At 39.8% G+C, this 25,278-nt stretch overlaps 1 protein-coding gene across 1 annotated transcript; it reads left to right on the top strand.

Annotated features, from left to right (window-relative positions):
• Positions 1-2,959: 2,959 nt before the first annotated feature.
• cyb5r4 (cytochrome b5 reductase 4) lies at positions 2,960-23,873 on the top strand. Its single transcript, XM_078172004.1, has 15 exons — positions 2,960-3,452; positions 5,099-5,252; positions 5,830-5,930; positions 6,604-6,688; positions 8,472-8,553; positions 8,659-8,716; positions 9,076-9,169; positions 10,430-10,462; positions 10,564-10,686; positions 11,742-11,882; positions 13,578-13,724; positions 15,311-15,461; positions 16,820-16,906; positions 21,735-21,896; positions 23,303-23,873. Exons 1-15 carry the CDS (start codon positions 3,369-3,371, stop codon positions 23,355-23,357), a joined length of 1,557 nt encoding a protein of 518 aa, XP_078028130.1. The 5' UTR covers positions 2,960-3,368; the 3' UTR covers positions 23,358-23,873.
• The last annotated feature ends 1,405 nt before the right edge of the window (positions 23,874-25,278 follow it).

Below are 25,278 nucleotides of genomic sequence, written 5' to 3'. Positions count from 1 at the left end.
TTTCGTTGCCTTAGAATGAGCCATATATATCTACGTATGGAAAGCGTCCTTTTCCGCCATGTTGTTCTACAGTAGCCCAGGACAGTCAAATCAAACCTCAAATCTACATAGGGCCATATGCGATTTTGTGTCAACCACCATAGTTCTCCTGCACACTTGGTACACGGAAGAAGTTTCAGTTCTGCAGCCTCACCACTAGATGCCACTAAATCCTACACACTGGACCTTTAAACAGTGCTCCTTTTGTCTTTCTTTCTCATTTGACCACTGTACCAGATTTTGCATGATATTATTAATAAACGTGTGTTCTTCACCATATAGTTGCCTTGAGCATCATATCTTTTTGATTGTGTAATTCCGACATCTGACACATGAAGTCATATGAAATGCAGCCCTTACCAATGAGAACATCACAGTTTAATATGATGGTAGAGAGTTTGGACTGAGGGTTATGCAACACTGTTTTGTCGTCTCCCTGGTTTGGTGCTGTGATCCTACATGATTCCGTATGATGTGGACATTGTTGCATTAAGCTGAGTAAATGTAATGATGCTTTAAGTTTTTTAGTATATCTGTGTCAGTGCATACAAGCTGTACCAGAATCCTCTCTGTTGTCAGATTTGTATTGTAATAAACTTATATTCAAGTAAGGACAACTGAGGCTCATTGAGTTTGTTCTATTATTCAGCTAAGACTGACCTGAAGTACAAGTTTTCCACATCACCCCCATTTCATATGTTCTGTAATTACTGCAGGCACATCCCTGTGAGCATCTTTATTTAATTTGAATTATAAAAAGGTGTCCAATGAAAGCCACAGTTGTGTAGATTTTGTGTCATTTGATAGACTGTGACTGGTGGAAGCACTGTGCTTTGGTTTCTATATTGATATGACTGGGTCAAGTTTGCAGCAGGTAGTTCAGTGTATGTAAACATGAATGTGAAACATTAGTGAAAAGGTCATCACTCTTGAACATATGATTCACAAACAAAACACTGTATCTACACTGAAGTTAAAAACCTGACATTTATGGTCCATGTAATCTTCATATTGTAAACTGATTTTATGTTCAAAACATACATTAAAGAAATATTTAAACATACAATTTGCTTCTGCTTCAAATTTTCACTGGTTTAAATTAAAGATCTAAAACTTTTTCTGACCTCAAAAGATATATTTCTCTTAGTTGCTAAGTTGTTAAAATGCATGTCAGTGAGCACCAGCAGTAGCTCTCCTGAGGGAATGAACTTTCAAAATAAAAGTCTCAGTTGGTAAGGGGTTTACAGAGAGGCCTGGATGGAGCTGGAATTTCAAACTAAAAGCCCCCACATGGTAACAAGAGTTTACTAGGAGGGCCTGGGAAAAGGCTTGATTTTCAACATAAAAGCCCCTAGATGGTGACAGGATTTTACTAGTGGCCCTGAACAAGGCTGGATTTTCATAAATAATGCCTTCAAATGGAAACATTAGTTTACTGGGGGGCCCAGGCAAAGCAGAATTGTCAATATAATCATAATAAAAAAGCCCTTATATTGTAATATAATCGAATTTGAATTTGAATTTTTTTGATTTCAATACTTGTAGTGACATAACACAATATTTAGCCTAACTCTTCAGTGTACTCTACTTTAAAATTCTGTTACTCTCCATGCTTTTATCTACAGACTTCATTTAAGCTTTAAACAGGTCACAAAGTAATTCTGCTTCTCCTGTAGCCCACATTTTTTGATTGACTTGTGCATTCTTTCAGCTACAGAAATCATGTAAATGTCAAAATGTTATGCTCTTTAAGGACATTTATGCTTGTATCAAACTTTTTTTAATGTTGTATGCCTTTTAAAGTACAAACAATTTTGTCTTTTACCCTTTTCAGTTAATTTTAACTTCCCCTTTGACAGTATTTCAGTTTAGCTTCCAGCTTTTCTAGCAGTGTTTTTCAGCTCAAAGCTTCTTGAGGTAGTGCAATTTAGCTTCCAGCTCTGCAAGCTTTACATTTTAACTTCAGGGTTTTAGGTTTTCCAGTACAGTGCAATGCATTTGCACTGTAAAATTTCTGTATTTTCAGCAATGCTTTGCAATTCACTTTAGCTGTCAGCATTCACATGCATGTTCTGCAGAAAATACATTTTCTAGTTAATGTTATTATTTCCACTTGTGCATTTCCTGCAAGGACAAGTCAAAATATCTACCAGAAAAGGGTCTATTAGAACTTCTCAGTTCATCAGCATGACAGACATCATGACATCAACAGCTCTGTCACATCTTTACTAGCTGCATATGGACTTTTATTTTGAAGTCAGAGAACTCCTGTCCTTGAATCCTATTAGCAGATTAGCCCTTCATAAGCAAACCCTTCAGCTGCCCTGGAGAAAGTCTAGACGGGTATCCTGTATTACACTGTAAATGAATACAACATCATAGCTGTGTAAGATACCATGTTTTCACAATGTCAGATGGAAACCAGAGAGATTCAGAAGAGGATGATGATGATGATGATAGTGAGAGTGGATCAAGCAGAGGACGAAATGGTTCATCTTTAATTGCTGTATTCAGTAGTTTCATTTCAGGTGGGTTACTGGCCTTTTTCATGTCAGTTTAAATTAAAAGCATAGGAGCAATTAACACTGTTTATTAGGACTGTGCTCAATTTAAGTATCTCAACCATTTTGGAGAGCCAGCATGCACAGTAGTCTACTGGAGCATGATTGCACACCTGGAAGTAGGCCTACTACAGCCATTATTATTAATATGAAACCTGTGCTACTCCTGCAAATTATCTGCGTGATAAAAAAAGACCATATTCCTCAAAGAACTTGCATAACTTTGTTGTCACTTGAAGCATTCGTTAAGTGCCGGCTTCCTTCTCGTATCCTTTGCAATGTATGATACGAACAGTAGAGGGCAACGGAGGGCCGTCGCAACTTGATGACAACATTTGTTGACGTCGTCGTCAAAGTCTGCGACAATTAATGTAGTCTTTACACCGTGCCGAAGCACGAAGGCAGGAGTTAGCTCGCAATTTATCACTAGACAGCGAGTAGCTTATGAATTTGCTTGTTAATCATTTTATTAACACGGCAAATATTAACTTTAGTCGACAGTATATAACTGGTTGTTATTAGTTAGCATGGTAGACAGCACGCAATGCCATTTTAGCTTATCTTAGCTTAGCCGTTTAGTTAAGCAGCATTGCTCAACACAGTTTCAACAGAGATGTGTCAAAGAAAAGGAGGAACTTGTTACGTTGTCGGTAACTTTTAACAGCTGGGTGTGGCTACAGCACTGTCGTTCATGTACCATTGTAGTGAATTCCTGTTGGTTAAATAGGTTTTCTTCGGAACTGGGGCTGCCTCAGAAGCGTTCACAATATGTTGAACATTCCGACCCAGTCGTTCCCTGCGCCCTGCTCCCAGCAGCGGGTCACTCCGTCCGGACAGTCCGGGAGGAACAAGGTAAGTTATCACTCTAACCACAGCAGAGAAAAACAGTTTACCTTTCTGTAGACTCGGTACCAAACTCTCTATCTAGGGACTGTTACTCGTCAGAGGAGGTGGGTGGCTGAGGTGTGACTTGGTGTTTTTTGCCCCTCTTGAAGCTACAGATATTTTTCTATGAGCCTCCCTAAGGGACCGGTGGAAAATGCACGACCCTCCCCCACTGTAAATTGATAATTAGACTTTAAAACTTATCTTGTGATAGTTGATAGTTAAAAGTTTAGGAAGAAGTGCTGGAGACAGCCTCAGTTTTTCACTCTTATCATGCATACTGGTTTGTTCATGCAAAGGGTTTAATTTTGGCCAAATTTGAAATGAGATGTGTAGAATAAAGTGCTATTGGTAAAATATAACGTACTTTAAGCTCTGTTAATTTTTTTTTTATGATGGGCAGTTTCTGGCTGGTAAAAATGATGTAATTTTTGTGATTTTTAAGAAACATCATCTTATGTAATTTTTCTTTAAAATCAGCTGTAAAATAAAACCAAAATAGAACCAGTTACAGTTGTATGCCCCTTCCCAAAGTCAAAATAAAAAACATGAGTCCATCCCCAGTGCTTAAAAAATATTTGACATATGTCCCCCTTTTTGCACCACCCCCTCCCCTCTCATTAATAACAAACAGTCCCTAAGCTAAATTCCTCAGAGATATAATCATACATAAAATCAACAGTATAGCATTTGAGAATTTAAAATAATAGCAACAAGAACAGCTGGTCTGTTATTTCACTTTCTCTGTATTGCTTTGGCTCATTTCTTGAAATAGTGTTAACATTCACATGTGTTGAAACAGATTTTATGGTACTTCAGGGATGTACAAAATATTGGAAGGAACACCATCACCATCCTCTGGTTAACAACAACAAACCATTCCCCGATGACATGTGCATGGTGGAAGCTTACATTATCCCACAAAGATACAAACGTTAGCAGTACATGCCTTACCAAACCTTTTTCAGCCTCAGGGATGAGATCTTTGTACAGGGTGTGCAGGAGTTTTTGGTTGTTGTATAGACCAATTTAGGGAATATTTGTACTCACACCATTCTCAGATATTACAGGATACATAGTGATCCAATAGCATATCCACCGTGGCTCAGTGGCCTGTAATATTTTGGCCAGATTGAAAGCAGCCTCATCCACAAACACAAGGGTGTGAGAGATTTCACTTCCCTCCATCATTATAATGTCAAATCAGTATTACAATAGAATCATAATGCCTTGAGTTCTTTTCTATGTCTTCAATAACTAAATACAGGCCTATTTATTGTAAGTATATACAGGCCATAATGAAGGAAAACCACCACTGCTTTACTGTACATACTGAAAAGTGCAGGGCAGACAGTGGGTGCCTGCTTAGTTATAAAACTTCAAAAGTTTATTACCATGCATGACTTTCTGAGTCTTTCAAAGTCTTGTGTTCGACACAAAATATGTGTCGCTTGTAGACTACAGCAAGCATAAACCTGGCTTAATATTCTGTTACCACATTGACTCAGCATGACTTTGCACTTAGTTAAATTTGGTCCTAACATGCCTTAACACATCCTCCAGAGGAAAAATAAATAACCAGATTATTCTCTGATTCTCCCCTCCTTAATCAGGTGGCCTTAAAGCCCGGCCACAGTTTAATGGACTGGATTCGGTTCTCCAAGAGTGGCAAAGATCTGACAGGGCTCAGAGGACGCTTGATCGAAGTTACTCAGGAAGAGCTGCAGAAACACAACAAAAGAGAGGACTGCTGGACGTGCATACGAGGTGAGCCTGCAAGGTGGTCTGACATGGGACAAGGGCTCATTCACATTCAAGGGGAACACATGAATAAGTTAACCTGCATGGCAGCTGCAGTATTTTTTATTTTTTTTTAAGATATTTTTTTTTGGGCTTTTTAGCCTTTAATGTATAGGACAGACAAGTGTGAAGGGTGAGAAAGAGAGAGAGGGAGTGACATGCAGCAAAGGGCCACAGGCTGGAGTCGAACCCGGGCCGCTGCGGCAACAGCCTTGTACATGGGGCGCCTGCTCTACCACTAAGCCACCGGCGCCCCAGCAGCTGCAGTATTTACCAGGCTGGAGAATAGTTGCAGTAGTGTTTTGTATATGTGATGGCCGGCTGAACTGGCACGGACAGTTTTGCCCACAGGGCTTAGTCTTTAAATATAAATGTCAATCCCTAAATTGACAGTTATACAGGTTTTTCTACTGTGGTTAATAGTGATTTGATTGGCACAAAATCAGAACATTTTTAATGTCATTATTTTAAATCGGTGTCTGTGCTGTTACCAGTCTGTCAGCAGAGGGCACTGGATCATGATACAAGCTCTGTATGTTTTCAGGTATGGTTTACAATGTGACCCCCTACATGGACTACCACCCTGGTGGAGAGGACGAGCTGATGAGGGCAGCTGGGATAGATGGCACTGACCTGTTTGACCAGGTATGGAAGGTGATGGAGAAAGCAGAGTTCTGTTGTTTCCATGTAACTGTTAAAATCTAAAGTTACAAACGGTAAAGATGCAGTCCTGCCTTTCTAGGTATTAAAGTTAGAACAAAATGACTTGTTTACCTTGAAGGTTTTAATAATCCAGTAGTTGATATTTTTTAAAGACACTGCAATTATTTTATATATCTGTGAAGTTTACTTTGGTAAAAATCCAGTAGGTATAGTTTTAACAATGAGTGATGAACACAGTGGTCTGCCAGTGTACAAGTGAAGAGAGCTTCTCTGCTAATGCGCTGCAGCTCTTACTGAAGGCCACAGGCTTACCAGTTTTTGTAGCCATCCATCCGAAAATCTTAATTCTAGTTTGCTTTTCTTTCTGTTTTCACGTTGCTCTTTTTCAAAATACATTTTCCATTTTATACAGAATTTGCTACTAATAAAATATGTTTTTCTGAGCTTTGAGCTGATAAAAACATTCCTCTGCCTGCTGTTTGTAAGTCATCAGGGCTGAATTAAAGGATGTCTGCCTGAGCAGTGAATATAAACTTGCCCTGAAACATGCCCCAGGACCTTGGGAGGACTAAAACATATTTTGTTTTGGCTGTGGGTATGGGTGACTTGATTGGTTTACATGTGTTCCCATGGTAATGTGTGTGTTTGTACATAGGTTCATCGCTGGGTGAACTATGAGTCCATGTTAAAAGAGTGCCTGGTGGGCAGGATGGCAACTAAGGCCACAACAGCTATTAAAGGTACACACACGCACACGCTCACAGTGAGCACTAAAGGCTGTGCTTTAGCTGAGTTGCAGTGGCAGCAGATCAGTGTTCCATTCCCACTAATGCAGTCACTGTGGGTTCTCTCTCTTTAATAAAACAAATGGAGTGAGTGTAACGTCTCTGATGTTCCACATTTTCAGCCACAAAGTTGAAATTATGATGATGTCTTTGTGGTTTATCTGACAGTTGCAATTTGAGGTACTGGACAATGGGGGGAAAAAATGAAAATGCAGAAAATAGCACCACTTTTATATGTACTCATCAGCCAAAACATTAAAACCACTGACAGGTGAAGTGAATCGATCTTGTTATAATGCAATGTTCTAACTTATATTATGCAGATCAGATTTTAGGTTTTTAATTATTTATTTATCCTCCGAGTAGTACAGAGTGCTTACCTGCCCTGTTAGAGCATACTTCACATCCACAGCAGTCACAGGCCTTCTCTTAGCGTTCTTGTTATAGTTGGGTGACAACATCAACGATCGTGTTTCACAGGAAGACCTTCAGCGCACCGCAGGTCTCCTCACCGAACTGACTTGAGATTCGCTTCACTCCACCATGGCAAGCCAACATACCACAAAAATTGTTCAGGAATGACCCTAGGAACGTGACAGAGAGGTCAAGGTGTTGACTGGGTCTCCAAATTTCCCAGATCCCAATCTGATCAAGCATCCTTGGGATGCTCCAGCAACCCACCTTGCAACCCACCTTGCAACCCGCAGGACTCAAAAGATCCCCCACCAACGCCCCGGTGCTGGACACCCCCAGAGGTTCTTTGTCCACACATTGACAGGTCAGAGCCAAGTCTGATCCACAGTGGGGCCTCTGACCTGTCGAGGCATGGATATGGGACCTCTGTGGATTGGAATCTGGAGGCCAGATCGATGCTTTGACCTCTTCAACATTTTCCTCGGGCCATTGCTAAACAGTCCCTATGGTGTGGCATGGCGTGTTGCCCTGCTGGGTAAGCCACTGCCATCAGGGATTGCGGATGGCAGTGGCTGGGTGGTGCGATTCAAGTGACATTCATATGATTGCCAGGACCCAAGGTTTCACAGCAGAACATTGCATTGTGACAAGATGATCAATGTTATTCACTTTACCTGTCAGTGGTTTTAATGTTTTGGCTGATGGGTGTATGCTACTGTGTAGTGAAATAATACAAGTAACTAACTTACGTATACATAAAAAATATTATTCAAAAATAAATATTTGATGATATTTGATAAATTATTGCCTTGAGCACAGTTATTTAAATAAACAAATTAATTTTTATCAAACATGATTTGTTATGTGTTCATGCAACAAAATACCTCCTAGTCCCAAAAGTAGTACCCAGTATGTGTCACTCTGAGAGCTTCTATAAAGTCAACTTGTTCCTGTCAGATGGTTGATAAATATGGGCCCTGATGCTGCTCTGAACGTCTTATGCACAGAAATATGACAAATGAAGATAAAAAGGGATTTACAAAAACACACACCTTTATTTGTTTATTTATTAGGATCCCCATTAGCTTTGCCCTAAAGTGCAGCTAGTCTTCCTGGGGTCCACCTTAAAAACCTGTTACACATTAAACCAAATTAAAACAATGCAGTACCTAAAAATAAACACACACCTTACTGATGTGTAGGGCAGCTTGATTGTCATATAGTATCAAAAGGAGTGAAAACCCAGTGGCTGCCTGGAAATCTTTCTGAAGAATTATGATATGTCTCAGTGGTGGTTAGCATTCATTTATGTTTTTCTCTCCAGCTATCATCTCTCCTGCACCTCCGACTGGCCTCGCCCCACCCATGTCAGTGGCTCCTCCTCCAGACAAAGACGCTCGGCCTCGGTATGGAAGAACTTAGGAGAAAACAAATATTGTACAGATGTCTCAGAATGTCACAAACTACATATTCAGTGACATCATTATTATTATCTACTATCTGTTGTGTAGATTCGACTGGTTCCAAACTGATGCGACTGTTCATCTGGTCATTTATGCTAAGAGGAAGGTAATTACCCATCAACCATACACACATCCATGAGGCATCATATCAGTCACTTAGCTCTGGTAGCATACGGTGAAAACTGCAGTTGAAAATGTCAGTAGGTGGTAATGACCCATCTTGATCTTCACCTTTGTCCACCAACCATGTGAGGTTTGGGAGGGGATGATGATTGAGCTGCCTTTCTCTGTCTAATCATTAAACATAACTTTGGTCAGAATTTTTGATGAAAGCTTCAAGCCTATAAAAGCTACTCAACTAGTCGATTTTAGTAAATGTTTGAAGGGTGAAGTTACATTTTAATAAAAGTTTAAAGTTGCCTGGTTGAAGATGGCACATTCATGCATATTGGTTTTTCCTGTTAGATTCCCAGCTCAGGCTGTACCATTGTTGACCTTAAGGCGGGTGTTCTACGACTGGAAGTGCTGTTGGGGAAAATGTCCTACCTGATACATTTATGTGAGTAGAGTTATGACTTTCTATATTTTAATGTGCTGTCCTCTGCAAGAACATAAGTGAGACACACTGAGGTGCAGCACATATAGTTTACTTCTTTGCTCTTGCTCCTGTAAAGCTCTTTGTAACTGCTGTTTTTGAAAAGTGCTACACTGTACTAGTGTATAAATAAAGTTTGCTTGCTTGCTTGCTTGATAGTAGCAGGATTGCAGGCAGCAGAACATGCACTGTATGCGTAAAGAATGAAAACTGGTAGATGCAGACAGAGAATAATATCACATAACTCCATATAAAGATCCTTTCAGAGTTATGTGTCTGCTCCTCATCAGTGAACTCCCTCAGACAGCCTTGTTATGATCAGTCCTGGTTCCACATCTGAATTTCTAAAATGGTTATCAGAGCCTGACAGATAATGCATATATATATATATGTGTGTGTGTTTGCATTTGCATTTTTTTGCAGTGATCCCTCAAATGTGGTTATCAAACACTTGTGACAAAGATATGTAATTAGAGATGTGAACATTAATGGTGTCCTCCTCAGCTGAGCTGTAACATTAGCTAGCTCAGTGGTACTTGGTCAGTTAGCAGTAGCTGTATGCATCCTTCTGTGCAGTGTTATGGTTGGGGATACGGGTGTAGTTCACTGCCCTCTGCCATATTTTTATTTACGCAAAACAAACCCATGTTGTGTGTTGGCATGCGTCTGGGAGACTGTTGCTAACTGTGAGTTTTTAAAAACGATAATACTAGGCATTTGGAATTTTATTGTAAAACCGGACACTTTTTCACCCCTATTTAGGACAAAGTCAACAAACGTGAAAAACTTGCAGTAAGAACCTGCACTGTGCTGGGTCACCAGAAATTTAGAAGGAGTGTAACAAACACTACCATTGCAAAACGTATGGTGTAATTGTTATTTACACTGTTTAGACTACAGTCTGTTATATATTTTAACACTAGTTTGTTGTATTATTATGTATTAATATAAGATGTTTCTTTTATTGGAATCTTCCATAAGTGAGGAGGACTCTATGATTCACTGACTGTTTTACTGAAAAATATGGCTGCTGAAGCTAAGAAGCATTTGAATGTTGTATCTGCGTTTGCTTTCAAAGTATGCTGTCAGACAAGGTGCTGACATCATGGCACCAACCAGGATTTGCATGCAAGCGTAATATTGGACATGGATACACTGTACACTATATTACGCTGCTTGGCACATGACTGGTTGTAAAATCTACTGATTTTCATGCTCTTTCAGGTCTAGCTGATGAAGTTGAGGAACAGGTCACTGGTAAGACAACAGCTTGATTAGATCAAAAAGAGAAAGATAATATCCGCAAAATCTGTGTTACTGTCATGTTATTGTTTTTAAATTGTCATTTCTTCCAACAGTCCACACTGCCTTCTCAGTGGGAAAGATCCAGGTCAGCATACGCAAACAGAATAAAGGAAAATGGACAAGTCTTGGTCAACCACTGGAATTTCACAATACATTTCTACGCAAAAAAGACAGAGGTGAGAGCCGCTGTACATCTGGACATATTACGCACTACAACTGGCTTTTGTCTTAAGTGGGAAAAGTTACAATCAGCATTCACTCCTGGCACAAATTTTTTACACAGAGTGCACTATAGCGCCACAACAAAGTTCTTCTGTTATGCTGCCTTTGCATTTTTACACAGAAGCAAACACCATTGGCATCATGCAGCTCCAATATGCGATTATAGACAGCATGCCGTCATCCCAGATGCAAAAGAGCCGTGACGGCATAGCATGTAACACAACAGCGTCGGCTTCTAGTGTGACATCAAACATATGTATGTGTCAGCAGAGCTTTATAAACAACAACAATGGCAAAACAAGGCAGTAACAATCATTTATCGTCCCTATATGGACGCTGATCTTGCCTCCATGATCCCTGAGCAGAGGGTGAGGAGCTCCTAATTGTTTTCCCAATTTGTGGACATTTACAGCTGCTGTTCTTCTTCAAGTCAGCAGCTAATTCCTACCACCTACTTTTTAAGTCACACATAATACATTGTTTAAACGTCACACTGTCCTACCCATGGTCCCATCCTACCCATTGTCCTGTCCTGCCCATGGTCCTGTCCTGCCCATCATCCTTTCCTGCCGGCTGTCATGTTTATACAAACACCATTGCGGCGCTGTTACTACCATCCATGGCAGTTTAAAGGCAAGACCACTCTGTATCCCAACTGAGCGATCGTACCTTATATACAGCAAGGTGAGGCGGGATAAGGATAAGGATGATACTCCCACCTTGGAAGGGCAGTGTAAAAGCAGCTTAGTAGTCACAGGTATTTATCGGCTCCATCTCCCATCAGCAGTGACAGAAATATGACACCCCGGTGGAAGTGCTAATTTTCCCCTCTTTTCTGGCATAATGCAATAGCCATCTCTGTCCAAGCAGCACACAAAAATCATCCAAATTAGTTCGTACCAAGTTTGAAAGAGAGACTGAATAAGTAACAGATATACAAAAAGAAGTAATCACCGTTAACATGTTGTAAGTTGATAATGAGTCTACATCAATGATCTCCTTTTTACAGCTCTCTACTATAGGGATTGTGTGTTGGTGTCTAAAACTGCGGTGAACCACAACACCCATGTGTTCAGATTGCAACTTCCACGTGGGACTGTCATGCATGTGCCTGTTGGAAAACATGTCTACCTCAAAGCCCTCATTCAAGGTAAGGAACCAGGCAGACAGACCACACTACTGAATATAGTGAGTGTTGTCCTCTGTACTTAAGCAAAAACAGTTGTTTTTCAAACAAATTGAAATAAACTTCTTCATATTAACAAGAAAAACATATATGCTACTACCTTCAGTGGTGAATGTGAAGTACACAGGATTCCAGTAGGACTCTGCCAAAGTTTCATTGTGATATACTGAGTCAGCAGAAAAAGGGACTTGTTAGGTTATTTACCATGGCTGCATGCTTCCTTATCATCCACAACCACCAGGCACAGCAGGTCCCATTGCTGCCTCTTATAACAGTCTGCTTGGAGCTCCTAGAGATATCTAATGTTGCTGCCTCTCTGGCATAGATCTGCCCTCTAATCCTTGATACTAAGCATATGAGTCGTGCTACTCTGCCAAGGCTATGTGCTTCATTTTCCCTGGGCAATGAAAGCTTCACAGCATAACATGCAACAAAGGTCCCAAGTCTGGAATTACTTCATTCGGCATGTGCAGTAACCAGTTGTCTACCAAGGCACTCCAATAATTTTTTTATCGAAATGAAATGAAATTTTATCAGTTGATGCATGCTGTACGTGTAAACATTGAGGTTTTTCATGCAATGATAAATAAATTAGCTTTAAAACAAATGCAGTGAAATCATGATTTAAGATATTATGGACACCACTGTCAAAAAGTTCTGTCACAACAGCTTGATTGGGTCCAGTCAGATGGCTGAGACAACCACTGTATATTATTTTAATGGTCTTTGGTCCTTTTAGATTGTAAAAAGTCCTCTGTAAAAATAGATGTTATTTTGTGTTGGGGTTTTGTAAATGGTGAACAGGAATGGCAGAAAGAGACAAAGATCCCTCTGAGCAAAATAAGCATCTGAAAGTTTTGCATCAAATGTGTGCAGATTTAAATAGAAACAATTTCCTGTTTCAGTGTCAAGTGCACAGTACTGCCTCTAACAACTTAAAATGAACAGGCAACGCGTTGCTCTAACAAAATTATTCTTGAATATCTGGATCTAGAAATATCAGACGAACATACTGCCACAGTTCAAACCTATTAAATCTAAGTACTTAGTAGACTGCAGAGGGCCCCAAATGAAAAAATGGACTAACTCAATATTGAGAGCTCATTTTCACCGGTGTGTCTCAATAGTGGTCGAGGGTCACTGACACTAGACTGGAAAACAAAGTTGAGATCCAGGTTCCAAAAGTATTTTTCTATGATGCTGCACTGTTGTAATCATTTAATTCTTCTTCTGGGGCCACCACTATTTCAAATGTAAATGATACATTTGGTGTGTGAATTACACTGTTTTTAGCTCTTAAATAGACATTATTGAAGGAAAGAGGAAAAACATCACTACAACAACTGACTCCAAACTTTTGAATGGATGTGTATATGTTGTATTATGATGTCCATTAGGTGGCACCAAACAATGTCAAGTAAGTCTTAAATGCCAAGGAGAGAAAATACTGTAGGAAGAGGAATATTACTCCATTTAGACATTAATTACCACATCAGTACAGATGCATGGAGGATCTCTACTCAGACACCCTCAAAGCACTATTAATGCATTGAGTGAGGAGGACTGAAGCTGCTCTGGAACAGACTGGAATTAACTAGATACTTTATTTAATAATATTATAAGAAGTTTGATTGAATTGTTATTTTTGTCCATGTCCAGACACAGAGGTTGTGAGGCCATACACTCCGGTAGATCAGAACCTGGCAGCTGCCTCCCACCACTCCTCACAGGAATCAGACCTCTACCTCATGATCAAAGTTTACCCTGACGGAGTGTTCACCCCACACCTCAACAGCCTGCACATTGGTAAGTCGCAGCCAACATGTCACAGTGTGTCATGAGAGGACAGGAAAGAGGATGTGGGAGAGAGTATATTAAATAAAGATGAAACGATGAAAAAATATTGAATGTACAATATGATAAGGCTAATGACTCACTGAATTAACAAGATGCATGCATATGCATACCGCCACTGAATCTTTAAAGGGGAAATAATGGTTGTTTTTTTTTTCAACCTGGGCCCTATTTTCTGATTTCCTTTTGTCTAAATGAGTGATAGGATGTTCAATATTTGACATTTCTCCAGTATGAAGCTAGGGCTGACCTGCCTGCAGCCCGTGAGCGCGCGCGATTCTAATTAATAGGGCACTCAGACAGTGTCAAACAACGTCAAAATACGTCCACTAAAAGTCCATTTTATTCACACAGATAGGCTCGGATTGTTAGTGTAATTATCCGACAACATAACGGAAAGGAGAAATGAACGTCTGTGTTTACCTTTAGCTGGCTGCCTGCTAAAGCCCACATTCAGAACCAGTCATGGCCGCACTTTAGGCCAGAAAATAGATCTGCTAGCAAATATGCAGTTGTAAACACCACTTTGTATGTTTATTAATTGCTTTTAACTCGTTCCAAATTGCCTCTTAATCATCCGGCTCCGGACATCTCCCTCTCTCCCCCAGCCACTCCCCTGGGAGAGAGTCCGGTGGTCCCCTATGAGGCCAGCCTTCGAGACCTGCAACACTTCGTTAAATGTCATTCAGTTCATCAAAAAATATCCCAATTAAAATTAGTAGCATAATAAGCAGATATGTTCTAGAGGAGAGTGGGCAGAAGCTCTGTGTTTACTTTTTGCCTACTTATAATGAACAGCTGAAGATTTAGTAAAATGTTTTTTATCTTTCTCTTTATGGTTCTGGTATTCATCCAGCTGGCTTAATTGTCCCTCATTGCACCCTCTCCTTGTTTCTCTTTACTTCCCCCTTCATGCAGAAGGACAGCTAACAGCTGAAGGAAACGGAGCTCTTAATTGAATCACTTAATATTTTCACCGAACTGATCGCTCTGACCCTGAAACATGACTGAGTTTCTATTTAAAGAGTCCGAAACATACCCACTGCTCTGCTGCCATAGCAGGTATTTTCAAATACCTGCATTGTAACGGCTCAAATGACAATTATTTTCCACTACTGCTCTCCTGGTGATGTTACATAATGCTAACTTCCTGCTCTACCTTTATATGCTCTCCATTAGGAGCTACTGTGGGCTAGTTTTAGAGGTCAAGTGGAAGTGCACTTCTCTGTGGTTATTATGTAATTTCTAAACCGTCACTCACTTGTAATGATTGTCCCTGTATAGGCCTATAAGGGTCACACTCTCTTGGATGTTCTAATTGTTTAATTCAATTGATATATTCATATTGACATCACTGAATCACAGTTTTTAGGAATGTTCACATCGATCAATTAAAAAGTAGAAACTGAATGAAAATGTTGCCAATTGTCAGTGTGTTTTCACTTCTTTTCGACACTCTTAACTTTATTTAATTTTTGCTTGCACTGTGTGATCTGTAACTATATGCTGTTGTTCACTTCTCTGTTGTCATTCTCTAGGTGACTGTATATCCGTTAGTGGTCCAGAGGGTCCCTTCAGTCTCCGGCCCCTTCGTGATGTCACATACCTCTACCTATTAGCAGCAGGCACAGGGTTCACGCCCATGGCTCGCCTCATCCAACTGGCTCAACAGGACATTGACACCATCAGGTGGGAGCTATCAGAAAATTCAGATCGGGAGTCACAACACTTTAACCATGATTCCACCAAACACTTAGGATATGGTACCCTTACAACCGAATGTAACCCACACGCACATGCACCTAAACTATAGATCTGTTTTGCGTCTCCAATGTATACAGTGCTCTTAATGTAGGTGGGGCTTTTACCTGATGGTAATAGCCACTGTTACCTGATGGTAATAGCCATGTCACTGCTCCACCCAGCTCTCGCTCCATTTGCTCTTCACAGACAGGGGAGAGGATCGTCTGCACCTCCCTAATTGTCCACAGAACAGGGTTGACAACATTTTAAGAACCAAAAAGATCAGGTGGGAGTATTTAGAGGAGGATTTTGCACTGCCAAAGTGCACAGGAATGAGACTCTTTTTTTTCAAAGTGAGGAAGTAGAATTTGCAGTTTGCATAAAACTGGAAAAATTCATATACATTTGTTCAACGCTTGAAGATCCAATCTTTACCAGCACGGTGAATTCAGATATTTTTTTCTCAGTCTTAAGCTGCTAACTGTTAACTAGTAAAGATCAAAAGGCAACAAAGCATCCTTTAATTTTATAGTTGTAGTCATTTTATAGAGTTGGCTTTAGTATGAACACTTAATTTTTCATACAGTGGTTACAGTGGAATGAAACGGTTCTGTTGGTACCATCCACAACTTATTCATACTAATTATTATTATTTTTTTTTTTAAATTGTCTTTCACTATATTGCCTCTGTATTTACACATGGAAGCCCCTTTACTTAACATGCTCCCTGGGCACTTTAACATAAAAGTCACAATGTCAATCTTACGAGGTTGGACCAGTAACATATCTGTATCATCTTCAACCGAACACAAGTCTGAATTATATGCAGTCAAATTACCATAAAGATTACAGCAGGATGAGGGGACACATGCCGAGTGAGTGAGTGAGTGAGTGAGAGTGAGAGAGAGAGAGAGAGAGAGAGAGAGATGTATGTGTTTTTAAAGAAGCAATAGTCTTCATCAGTGCACACCTAATCTAAATGTTAATCCCTAATATTAAGTTTAAGTATTGTTGTTCTAGCTTTAAATGTGAAGTTAGAATTGAGAGTGTTGTAGGACTGTGAGGTGAAATATGTCTGTGTCTCTATGTGAAATGGTCATATTAAAAGATGTTTAATAACATTTAATGACAATTGTATCTACAACTCATAGGAAGAAATGTATTTCCCCTATAGAGAAAAAAGACTCCTTGTCCTCACTGTTGTCGTCAACCTTTCCCATCCAAAGCACTCAGTACTGTTTGCGTCACTGATTATAAATCCAAGGCCCTGCCTGATAATCCACAACATGTTTGTGTGTCCTCAGAACAATCAAGCTGCTCTTTTTTAACCGACGAGAGGAGGACATTCTGTGGCGCTGTGAACTGGATGAACTGGCTGCAAATAGTGAGAGGTATGGCAGCTGTGTGTTTGTGTTTAAAGCCTCATAGTGTTTGTCCCTGTTACACCACAGCCTGCAAATGTTAGTTGTTAGAAATGAAATTCGTGAAGTGTGTAAGGGAGTGGTGTGAGGACAGCACAGTGTGGGCTGCTGTGAATTAAGAGATTTCTGAGAAAGAAGCAGAGGAGAAGACAATTCACAGGCAGAGAGAAGGAGAGAGAGGGGGAGTTGTCACCAGTTCACCTGTTATTGATTATAAAATGATAATTAGTGTCTACAAACATTTCCCAATATGCCTTTATAACCATTTATATTTGGGGAAAATATTGAAGAGAGAAGATCTGAACTGGGCCTGTGTCTTCTTTCAGTTGTATTTAGGTGCATCCACTTTAATAATCCATGTGGAAATGCTGATATGGCAATACGTTAAGATAAAGTGCACCTATTACAATATACAGACTATAAATAGTTTTGCATTGACAGGATGATCCCACAAGGCTTCTGGTTGGTTGCTCCTAACTTTAACACCCCTCTGTATGGATTTTAAGCAGATTTGATAACTACAGTCAGTGGCAATTTGGTTGCCGCTTTACAATAAAACATTACGTGCTGCCTGGTGCTAAAACAACACGCTGCATTGTATGCATTACAACATAATTTTAAAAAGAAGGAGAGATAAATTGGAAGTGTATAAAAATAGTTATGAAGGCTAGCAACAGACAAAGACTTGCCGATTAGCAGAGATGAGGCACTCGAGTCACAAATCTGAGGACGAGAGACTTGCTTGACTAACACTGAAAAAGACTCAACTTGACTTTGACTTTCTGTTCATGACTTGAGACTTGACTTTGACTTGAGACAGATGACTTCAAAAGTACTTGACTTAATTTAATATTTGTATTTTTCTAGATATTGAAAAGTTATTTTTCATTTCTAACTGTGATGACATACAGTACAGGCCAAAAGTTTGGACACACCTTCTCATTCAATGCGTTTTCTTTATTTTCATGACTGTTTACATTGTAGATTCTCACTAAAGGCATCAAAACTATGAATGAACACATGTGGAGTTATGTACTTAACAAAAAAAGGTGAAATAACTGAAAACATGTTTTATATTCTAGTTTCTTCAAAATAGCCACCCTTTGCTCTGATTACTGCTTTGCACACTCTTGGCATTCTCTCCATGAGCTTCAAGAGGTAGTCACCTGAAATGGTTTCCACTTCACAGGTGTGCCTTATCAGGGTTAATTAGTGGAATTTCTTGCTTTATCAATGGGGTCGGGACCATCAGTTGTGTTGTGCAGAAGTCAGGTTAATACACAGCCGACAGCCCTATTGGACAACTGTTAAAATTCATATTATGGCAAGAACCAATCAGCTAACTAAAGAAAAACGAGTGGCCATCATTACTTTAAGAAATGAAGGTCAGTCAGTCCAGAAAATTGCAAAAACTTTAAATGTGTCCCCAAGTGGAGTCGCAAAAACCATCAAGCGCTACAACCAAACTGGCACACATGAGGACTGACCCAGGAAAGGAAGACCAAGAGTCACCTCTGCTTCTGAGGATAAGTTCATCCGAGTCACCAGCCTCAGAAATGGCAAGTTAACAGCAGCTCAGATCAGAGACCAGATGAATGCCACACAGAGTTCTAGCAGCAGACCCATCTCTAGAACAACTGTTAAGAGGAGACTGCGCGAATCAGGCCTTCATGGTCAAATAGCTGCTAGGAAACCACTGCTAAGGAGAGGCAACAAGCAGAAGAGATTTGTTTGGGCCAAGAAACACAAGGAATGGACATTAGACCAGTGGAAATCTGTGCTTTGGTCTGATGAGTCCAAATTTGAGATCTTTGGTTCCAACCGCCGTGTCTTTGTGAGACGCAGAAAAGGTGAACGGATGGATTCCACATGCCTGGTTCCCACTGTGAAGCATGGAGGAGGAGGTGTGATGGTGTGGGGGTGTTTTGCTGGTGACACTGTTGGGGATTTATTCAAAATTGAAGGCACACTCAACCAGCATGGCTACCACAGCATCCTGCAGCGACATGCCATCCCATCCGGTTTGCGTTTAGTTGGACGATCATTTATTTTTCAACAGGACAATGACCCCAAACACACCTCCAGGCTGTGTAAGGGCTATTTGACCAAGAAGGAGAGTGATGGAGTGCTGCGGCAGATGACCTGGCCTCCACAGTCACCGGACCTGAACCCAGTCGAGATGGTTTGGGGTGAGCTGGACCGCAGAGTGAAGGCAAAGGGGCCAACAAGTGCTAAACACCTCTGGGAACTCCTTCAAGACTGTTGGAAAACCATTTCAGGTGACTACCTCTTGAAGCTCATCGAGAGAATGCCAAGATTGTGCAAAGCAGTAATCAGAGCAAAGGGTGGATATTTTGAAGAAACTAGAATATAAAACATGTTTTCAGTTATTTCACCTTTTTTTGTTAAGTACATAGCTCCACATGTGTTCATTCATAGTTTTGATGCCTTCAGTGAGAATCTACAATGTAAATAGTCATGAAAATAAAGAAAACGCATTGAATGAGAAGGTGTGTCCAAACTTTTGGCCTGTACTGTATATGTCACAACGTGGGAGATATTCATGCCCACACTATGACAGCACTGTTCTTCTGCCTGCAGCTCTCCTCAGAGGAATGGCAGTACATACAGCGGCATCATGAGCATGAGGTTCTGACACAGCCACAGTGTGTAACGACTCTTCCTGCCTGCTGTCCCAACATAGGTTCACTATCTTTGAGAGTGTGTGTCAATTGCCATGCGCATCTGCGCGCCATGAAATAGTTTCCCCAGTGATTTTCTTTTTTTTGGCCTCCCGTCCTTGCTCAGCTTGCATTCGGGGATTTTAACAGTGTTATTATCTCACCTGCTGTTGCACAGCAGCAGGTATGTTATGTAAGTGGAGTCTTTCACCCTGACCAGAGGGCTTGGAGCAGGAGAGGAAGTATTTTAATCTTTTACTCTGAAAAAAAGTTAAAATCCTACATTTTAAATATTAGATAAATAAAAGTGAAAATGTACTAAAATTGTTAGAAGTAAAAATACTGTAAAAATGTCCCCTGTGACTGTTGTAGTCTACTACTATGTATGATCTCATTAGATGATTCTGACTCATGCATTAATGCAAAAGCATTTCGTGTAGTTGGTTGAGGTTCATTTTTAACTATAGAAATCAGGATTTGTCGTACACGATGTATTGCTGCTCCTGTGCTTTATTCCCACACCAAACAAATAAGCTTATGTGTTTGGTGTGGGAATAAAGCACGGGAGCAGCAATACATCGTGTGCGACAAATCCTGATTTCTCAAGTTTTTCCTTTGATGTCAGCACCGATTGAAATAAGTTGATTCAGAGGATGTGCATTCTTTATATTTGTTTCATTTTTAACTATAAACTTATAATTATTTTTTTTACGGGTTAATCTGCTGATTATTTTCTCCATTAATTGATTGGTTTGGTTTGTTAAAATTCTGTGAATAGTGAGAGATAGTGTCACACTTACCAAGAGCCCAAAGTGACATAATTTCATCTTCATAATTTTGTCCAACCAACAGTTCAAACCTCATAAAAATTGCTAAATAATAAAAAGTAAAAACATCTTCACATTTGTGAAGCTGGAACCATGAAATGTTTTTGCTTTAAAAACAACTTAAATGATCATCAAAATGGTGAAAATTTTCTGTCAACTCATTACTTGACTCATAATTCCAGCAGTACTTGAACATTTTCATATGTTTCAAGTGCAAAATTTTATTTAAAAGTAGGATTAAATGTAACTGGGATTAAAAGTAACTAATAATTAAAGCTGTGAGAAAAATGTAGTGGAGGAGAGGTAGATGGTGGCATGAGAAGAAAAGACTCAGATTTGTACTCACAGTAGCTGAGTTAATGTGTTTAGTTTAGTATCTTATATTATCTATATGAGTTTCTGAGTATGACTTGACCTGACTTACCTTGACTTGCTTGAGACTTGAAGGTTATGACTTGAGACTTGCTTATGACTTGCACATGTGCGACTTACTCCCACCTGGCGATTAGACTCCACCCATGTGAAGCATCTTCAGGAAGTGTACATAGGCCCAAGGAGGACAGGAGATAGGACAGGATCCCCTGGATGCTGGTAGTAGAACAGTATAGCCTTAGTTAAATGTCCCTCAACTTCATGAAGGTCAAGGTGAAGGGGAAGAGATGCGTTGCAAAGCAGGAGGTCTTAAAAACAGAATTAATGAATTCAAGATTTTTTAAAAAAAACAACATCCAGGGATTGATTAGCTTGAGGAAAGCAGACAGTAGGTTCATTGGTCAGATTCACAGAATTGTGAATGTGGAGATGTTGACAGCGTGGAAAGTCTGAAGTGTGATGTAAAAGATAAAAGATAACATTTGTGTTGAGGCAGTTAAATCATGGGAGACTTATTTTAAAGTGAAAAGTAATTTATTACAAAACACACAATAAGATGAATGGTGAAAAGTTCTTTGGTGATTAGACCCCGAGTATTTAGGGGGTAAAAGACAAAAAAAAAGACAACTGACAGCAACACAGAGGAGAACAGCTTTAAAACTTGACAGCAACGATATGATTGTCTTAGAGAGATTGTGGCAAAATCTGGTTGGATTATTTTGGGGTGACACCCATAGGAGCAGAGTGAGTTGTGAATGAATTGAGAGTGTAAAGAGAGTCAGTCTGTCTGAACTCTGCAAAGCATAATGTGTGAAATGCAAATAACTCTCAGCTTTACAAATTTTTCTGCTAAATCTGAACCTCAGTGTCTTAGTATTTGTGTGTGTGTGTGTGTGTGTGTGTGTATGTGTGTCTCAGGTTTCAGGTGGAGTACGTCCTCTCTGATCCGTGTGAAAGCTGGACAGGCCTGAAGGGACGGGTGGATGAGTCCATGCTCAAGGATTTCCTCAAAAGGCCAGATGGCTCCAAATGCTATGTGTGTGTGTGCGGCCCCACTGCCTTTACAGAGCTGACTATAGGGTGTGTAATGAAACCTGTATCATTGTTTTAGTGCTCTGAGAAAAGAATGCATTTTACAGGATATGTTCTTTTTCTACAATGTAGGTCTTATTTTTGTAGATCTGGCAACAATGTCTTTCAGTTATTATAACATCATACTCTCCGAAGTAATTGCTGAGATTTGGGAACACTGTATCATCACAACAACAAAGTAGTTGTAGTGACATTTGTGATTGTTTAGTTTATATATGCAAGGAGGCTACTCTGCTGAGAGTTTAAAAAACAGGAGGTTGTCGTGATCAGCCATGTTTTTTTTCTTTATGTTTGCCATCATTTACCTGGAAGGCTGGTTGGTCAGAAGTTGGAATTTTGACTGGGAAATTTCAACCTCTGACTTTGATGGGAACACAGTAGAAGGTTGTGGTGACAGAACTACACAATCTTATTAGGTAACTGGTCTGGGCTCCAGTATAACATACATTTCAGCATACATTTAGAAAGGGCCTGTCTGGTTCAAGCTTTGTGACGTTTTGTTGACCAACTAAAAATCTTAAATTTTTCAAAAATCGTTATAGTGAGATAGTCGCTATTCACGGATAAGAGTTGTGAGCCACAATATCTCCATATTGGAAATTTGCCGTTAAAGGTCCAGTGTGTAAAATTTAGGGGGATTTAGTTGCAGATTGCAACCAGCTGAAATTTTTCCAGTTAGAATTCCATCAGTGTTCAGGGAGTTTTTACCAGGAGCTAAATTGTCCACCGATGTCTCCTCCTCTCGAAACAAACACACCAGGTGAATCAAAACCAGTTAAAACACTGAATAAAGCAGCTTCATGTTATATACCAGTGTTTCTTTGACGCCATTTGGCATGTCGGAGACGGCCAGCCTTCTCAGCATCTGCAAATGTTTGCTCACCTTATTTTTGATCCAGAGGTTCAGTAGGTTTTTACCATGATCCGAACTATCCACAGAGGTCTCTCCCTCCCCAATGGCCCTATCGAGAACCAGTGTTTATCCATTTTTGTCCATTCTGGGCTACTGTAGAAACATGCCGATCTTCATAGACGAGTATCTGCCCCCTATATAGATATAAATGGCTCATATTAAGCTAACGAAAACACAACAATTCTTAATTTCACTAAAAAATTATATGAGTATACCTTAGAGAAAACAAACATATTCCATATCTGCCAATATATCAGCCTGAATCCTCCACACTGGACCTGTGAATGGGTGTGATGGTTATTTGGAGAGACACATAGTAGTTACAGATTTATGGCCCAGCCCCAGATACACAGCTTGAAAAACTATGTATAGGTTGAAGCACTTCACACCGCAGACTTCAGTGATTCTTGATTGTATCATCTTTGTCTTGCACTCAGCAGTTTCTTACCTTACTCTCTTTTCCTGTTTGTTTCTCTTTCAGGTTGTTGAAGCAGCAGAGCTTCAGCGAAGAGGAGCTCCACGCCTTCCAGGGCTGATGTGCTCGGCTCCGACCCAGTTCCACTCTGCAAAGACTGTGTGCCTGAGAGTGAGTGAGTGAGTGAGTGAGTGAGAATGAGAGAGAGAGAGAGAGAGACCATATTTATAAACTTGTGTTTGTGAGAAATGAATGGAACATTGTATTTCTATGCACCAAGAACCTGACGATGCTTATAGCAGGCATCACACCTCAGGCTTTGATGGGCTGTAAAAAATCTTCTGATTCTGGACAGTTTGGTCAGTGTTTGATACAAAGTTAATATAACTCTGAAATAAAAGGTTAAACATTGTAAAGGTGTAGAATAAAAGCAGGAAATGTAAGAGAAATGACTGAGATGATGTAAACTGCTGGTGTATATGCAATAATAAAATAGAAATAAAATGACCAGAGTGTAGCAAAGGATCTTGTGAAGTTACAGTATTCATGGGTGTTACTGTTCAGTTACATGGATGCAGTTGCAGGAGAGTTATAACCACTGCAGTGAAATAAAATGCATTAGTGTGACATTTTTAAAGGTTGCTCTCTCATTCATTTAGCCTGGGCCAATTTTCATTACTATTCTGATTGTTATCTTGACTCACCCCAGTTTAATTTTGAGTCATCAAATTGACCTTTATGAGAAGAGATTATTTGTTTAACCCTTTTTAAGAGCACCCACAGGCTAAAACCTGCTTCTGCTGCCTTATATACAGTGAACCTTGTCACACACAGAAAGGAAACACTGTGATGTAACACTGTACCATAGTGTGGTGTTATATGACTGTTCAGATGCGGTGAACAATGCACACATGTTTCACAGTTAGCAATCACACACTGATGTTACACTTTAATTATCAGGAGTAGGGCTGCACAATTTAACAACAAAGCACTTTCATCACAATATCAATATGCGCGATGTAGATGTTGCAAAAGACTGAACTACGATAAATAGTATATTTGCATGTGTCATGCATTCATGTGATGCATGTCGTGTTGAAACAGTGGCATCTGGTGACTTAAAGCCTGCTAGTTTTGAAAGTATTTCTCGTGACAGAAACCACAGAGTGAAATTTGTGTTTAGGGTGTTATTAGCATATGGTCTGTGATGTCTCAGTGTCTTTCTTGGGCTCTGCATAAATCTGACACCTGTCCACCTTCCCAACCAGAAGTTCACTGCACCGCAATTTCCCAGTAAAGATGGCATGGAGTTCCCTAGGGACTGCGGGTAGACAGTAACCTTGTATTTTAAGGTTCATAAAATATGCTGAATTCATGCATATGTAGGAAATGACAATAGTCATTCCTGCTATTTTACATCATAATGTCTGCTGTGACGGCAGATGCTGTATGTGCTCATGTCAGTGGCCAGGGTAGGCACCGTTTTTCTCTCCTGATGATGTTACACTGTGATAATGTGATTGTGCTACTGATCGATACTGTACTGACTCATTTTAATGATAACCTGATGATATTTTATTATTCAGGGGACAAACTGTGTTGATTGTATTTTTACTGGTGGCTGCCATTTTCTTACTGCATATATTTGTTCATAATCTCAATAAGCTAAAAGATAACATAAAAACTCTTCTCAGAATAACAGAGAATAAGTATATTCCCCAAAATGTTGAACTGTGAAATTTCTACAATAAGTTTTTTAGGATTATTCAAAGAAATTCTATGTATAATCCATAAAATGATCACCAGTCATTCCCGGGGGCTTAATTGGAAATATCTTAACATAACTATGTTTAAAAGTGCAAGAACTGAGCTAATCAGTAATATGGCGGTGGGATTAAAGGGTTGTGGATCAGTGACACGATGTGAAATGTAAATGGAGTTCATCTTGTAGTGAGCTTGGACATCAAGAGTCACAGTGAGAGGTCAAACACATGAGAATATGGATATCTGAGAAGGGTTAAAGAATTAAAAAAAAGCTGGAA

The sequence above is a fragment of the Epinephelus lanceolatus genome, chromosome 10, assembly GCF_041903045.1.
Source record: "Epinephelus lanceolatus isolate andai-2023 chromosome 10, ASM4190304v1, whole genome shotgun sequence".
In the NCBI taxonomy this organism is placed as follows: Eukaryota; Metazoa; Chordata; class Actinopteri; order Perciformes; family Serranidae; genus Epinephelus; species Epinephelus lanceolatus.
Note: the sequence above shows the minus strand (reverse complement) of the source record. Positions and strands in the feature narration are given on the sequence as shown.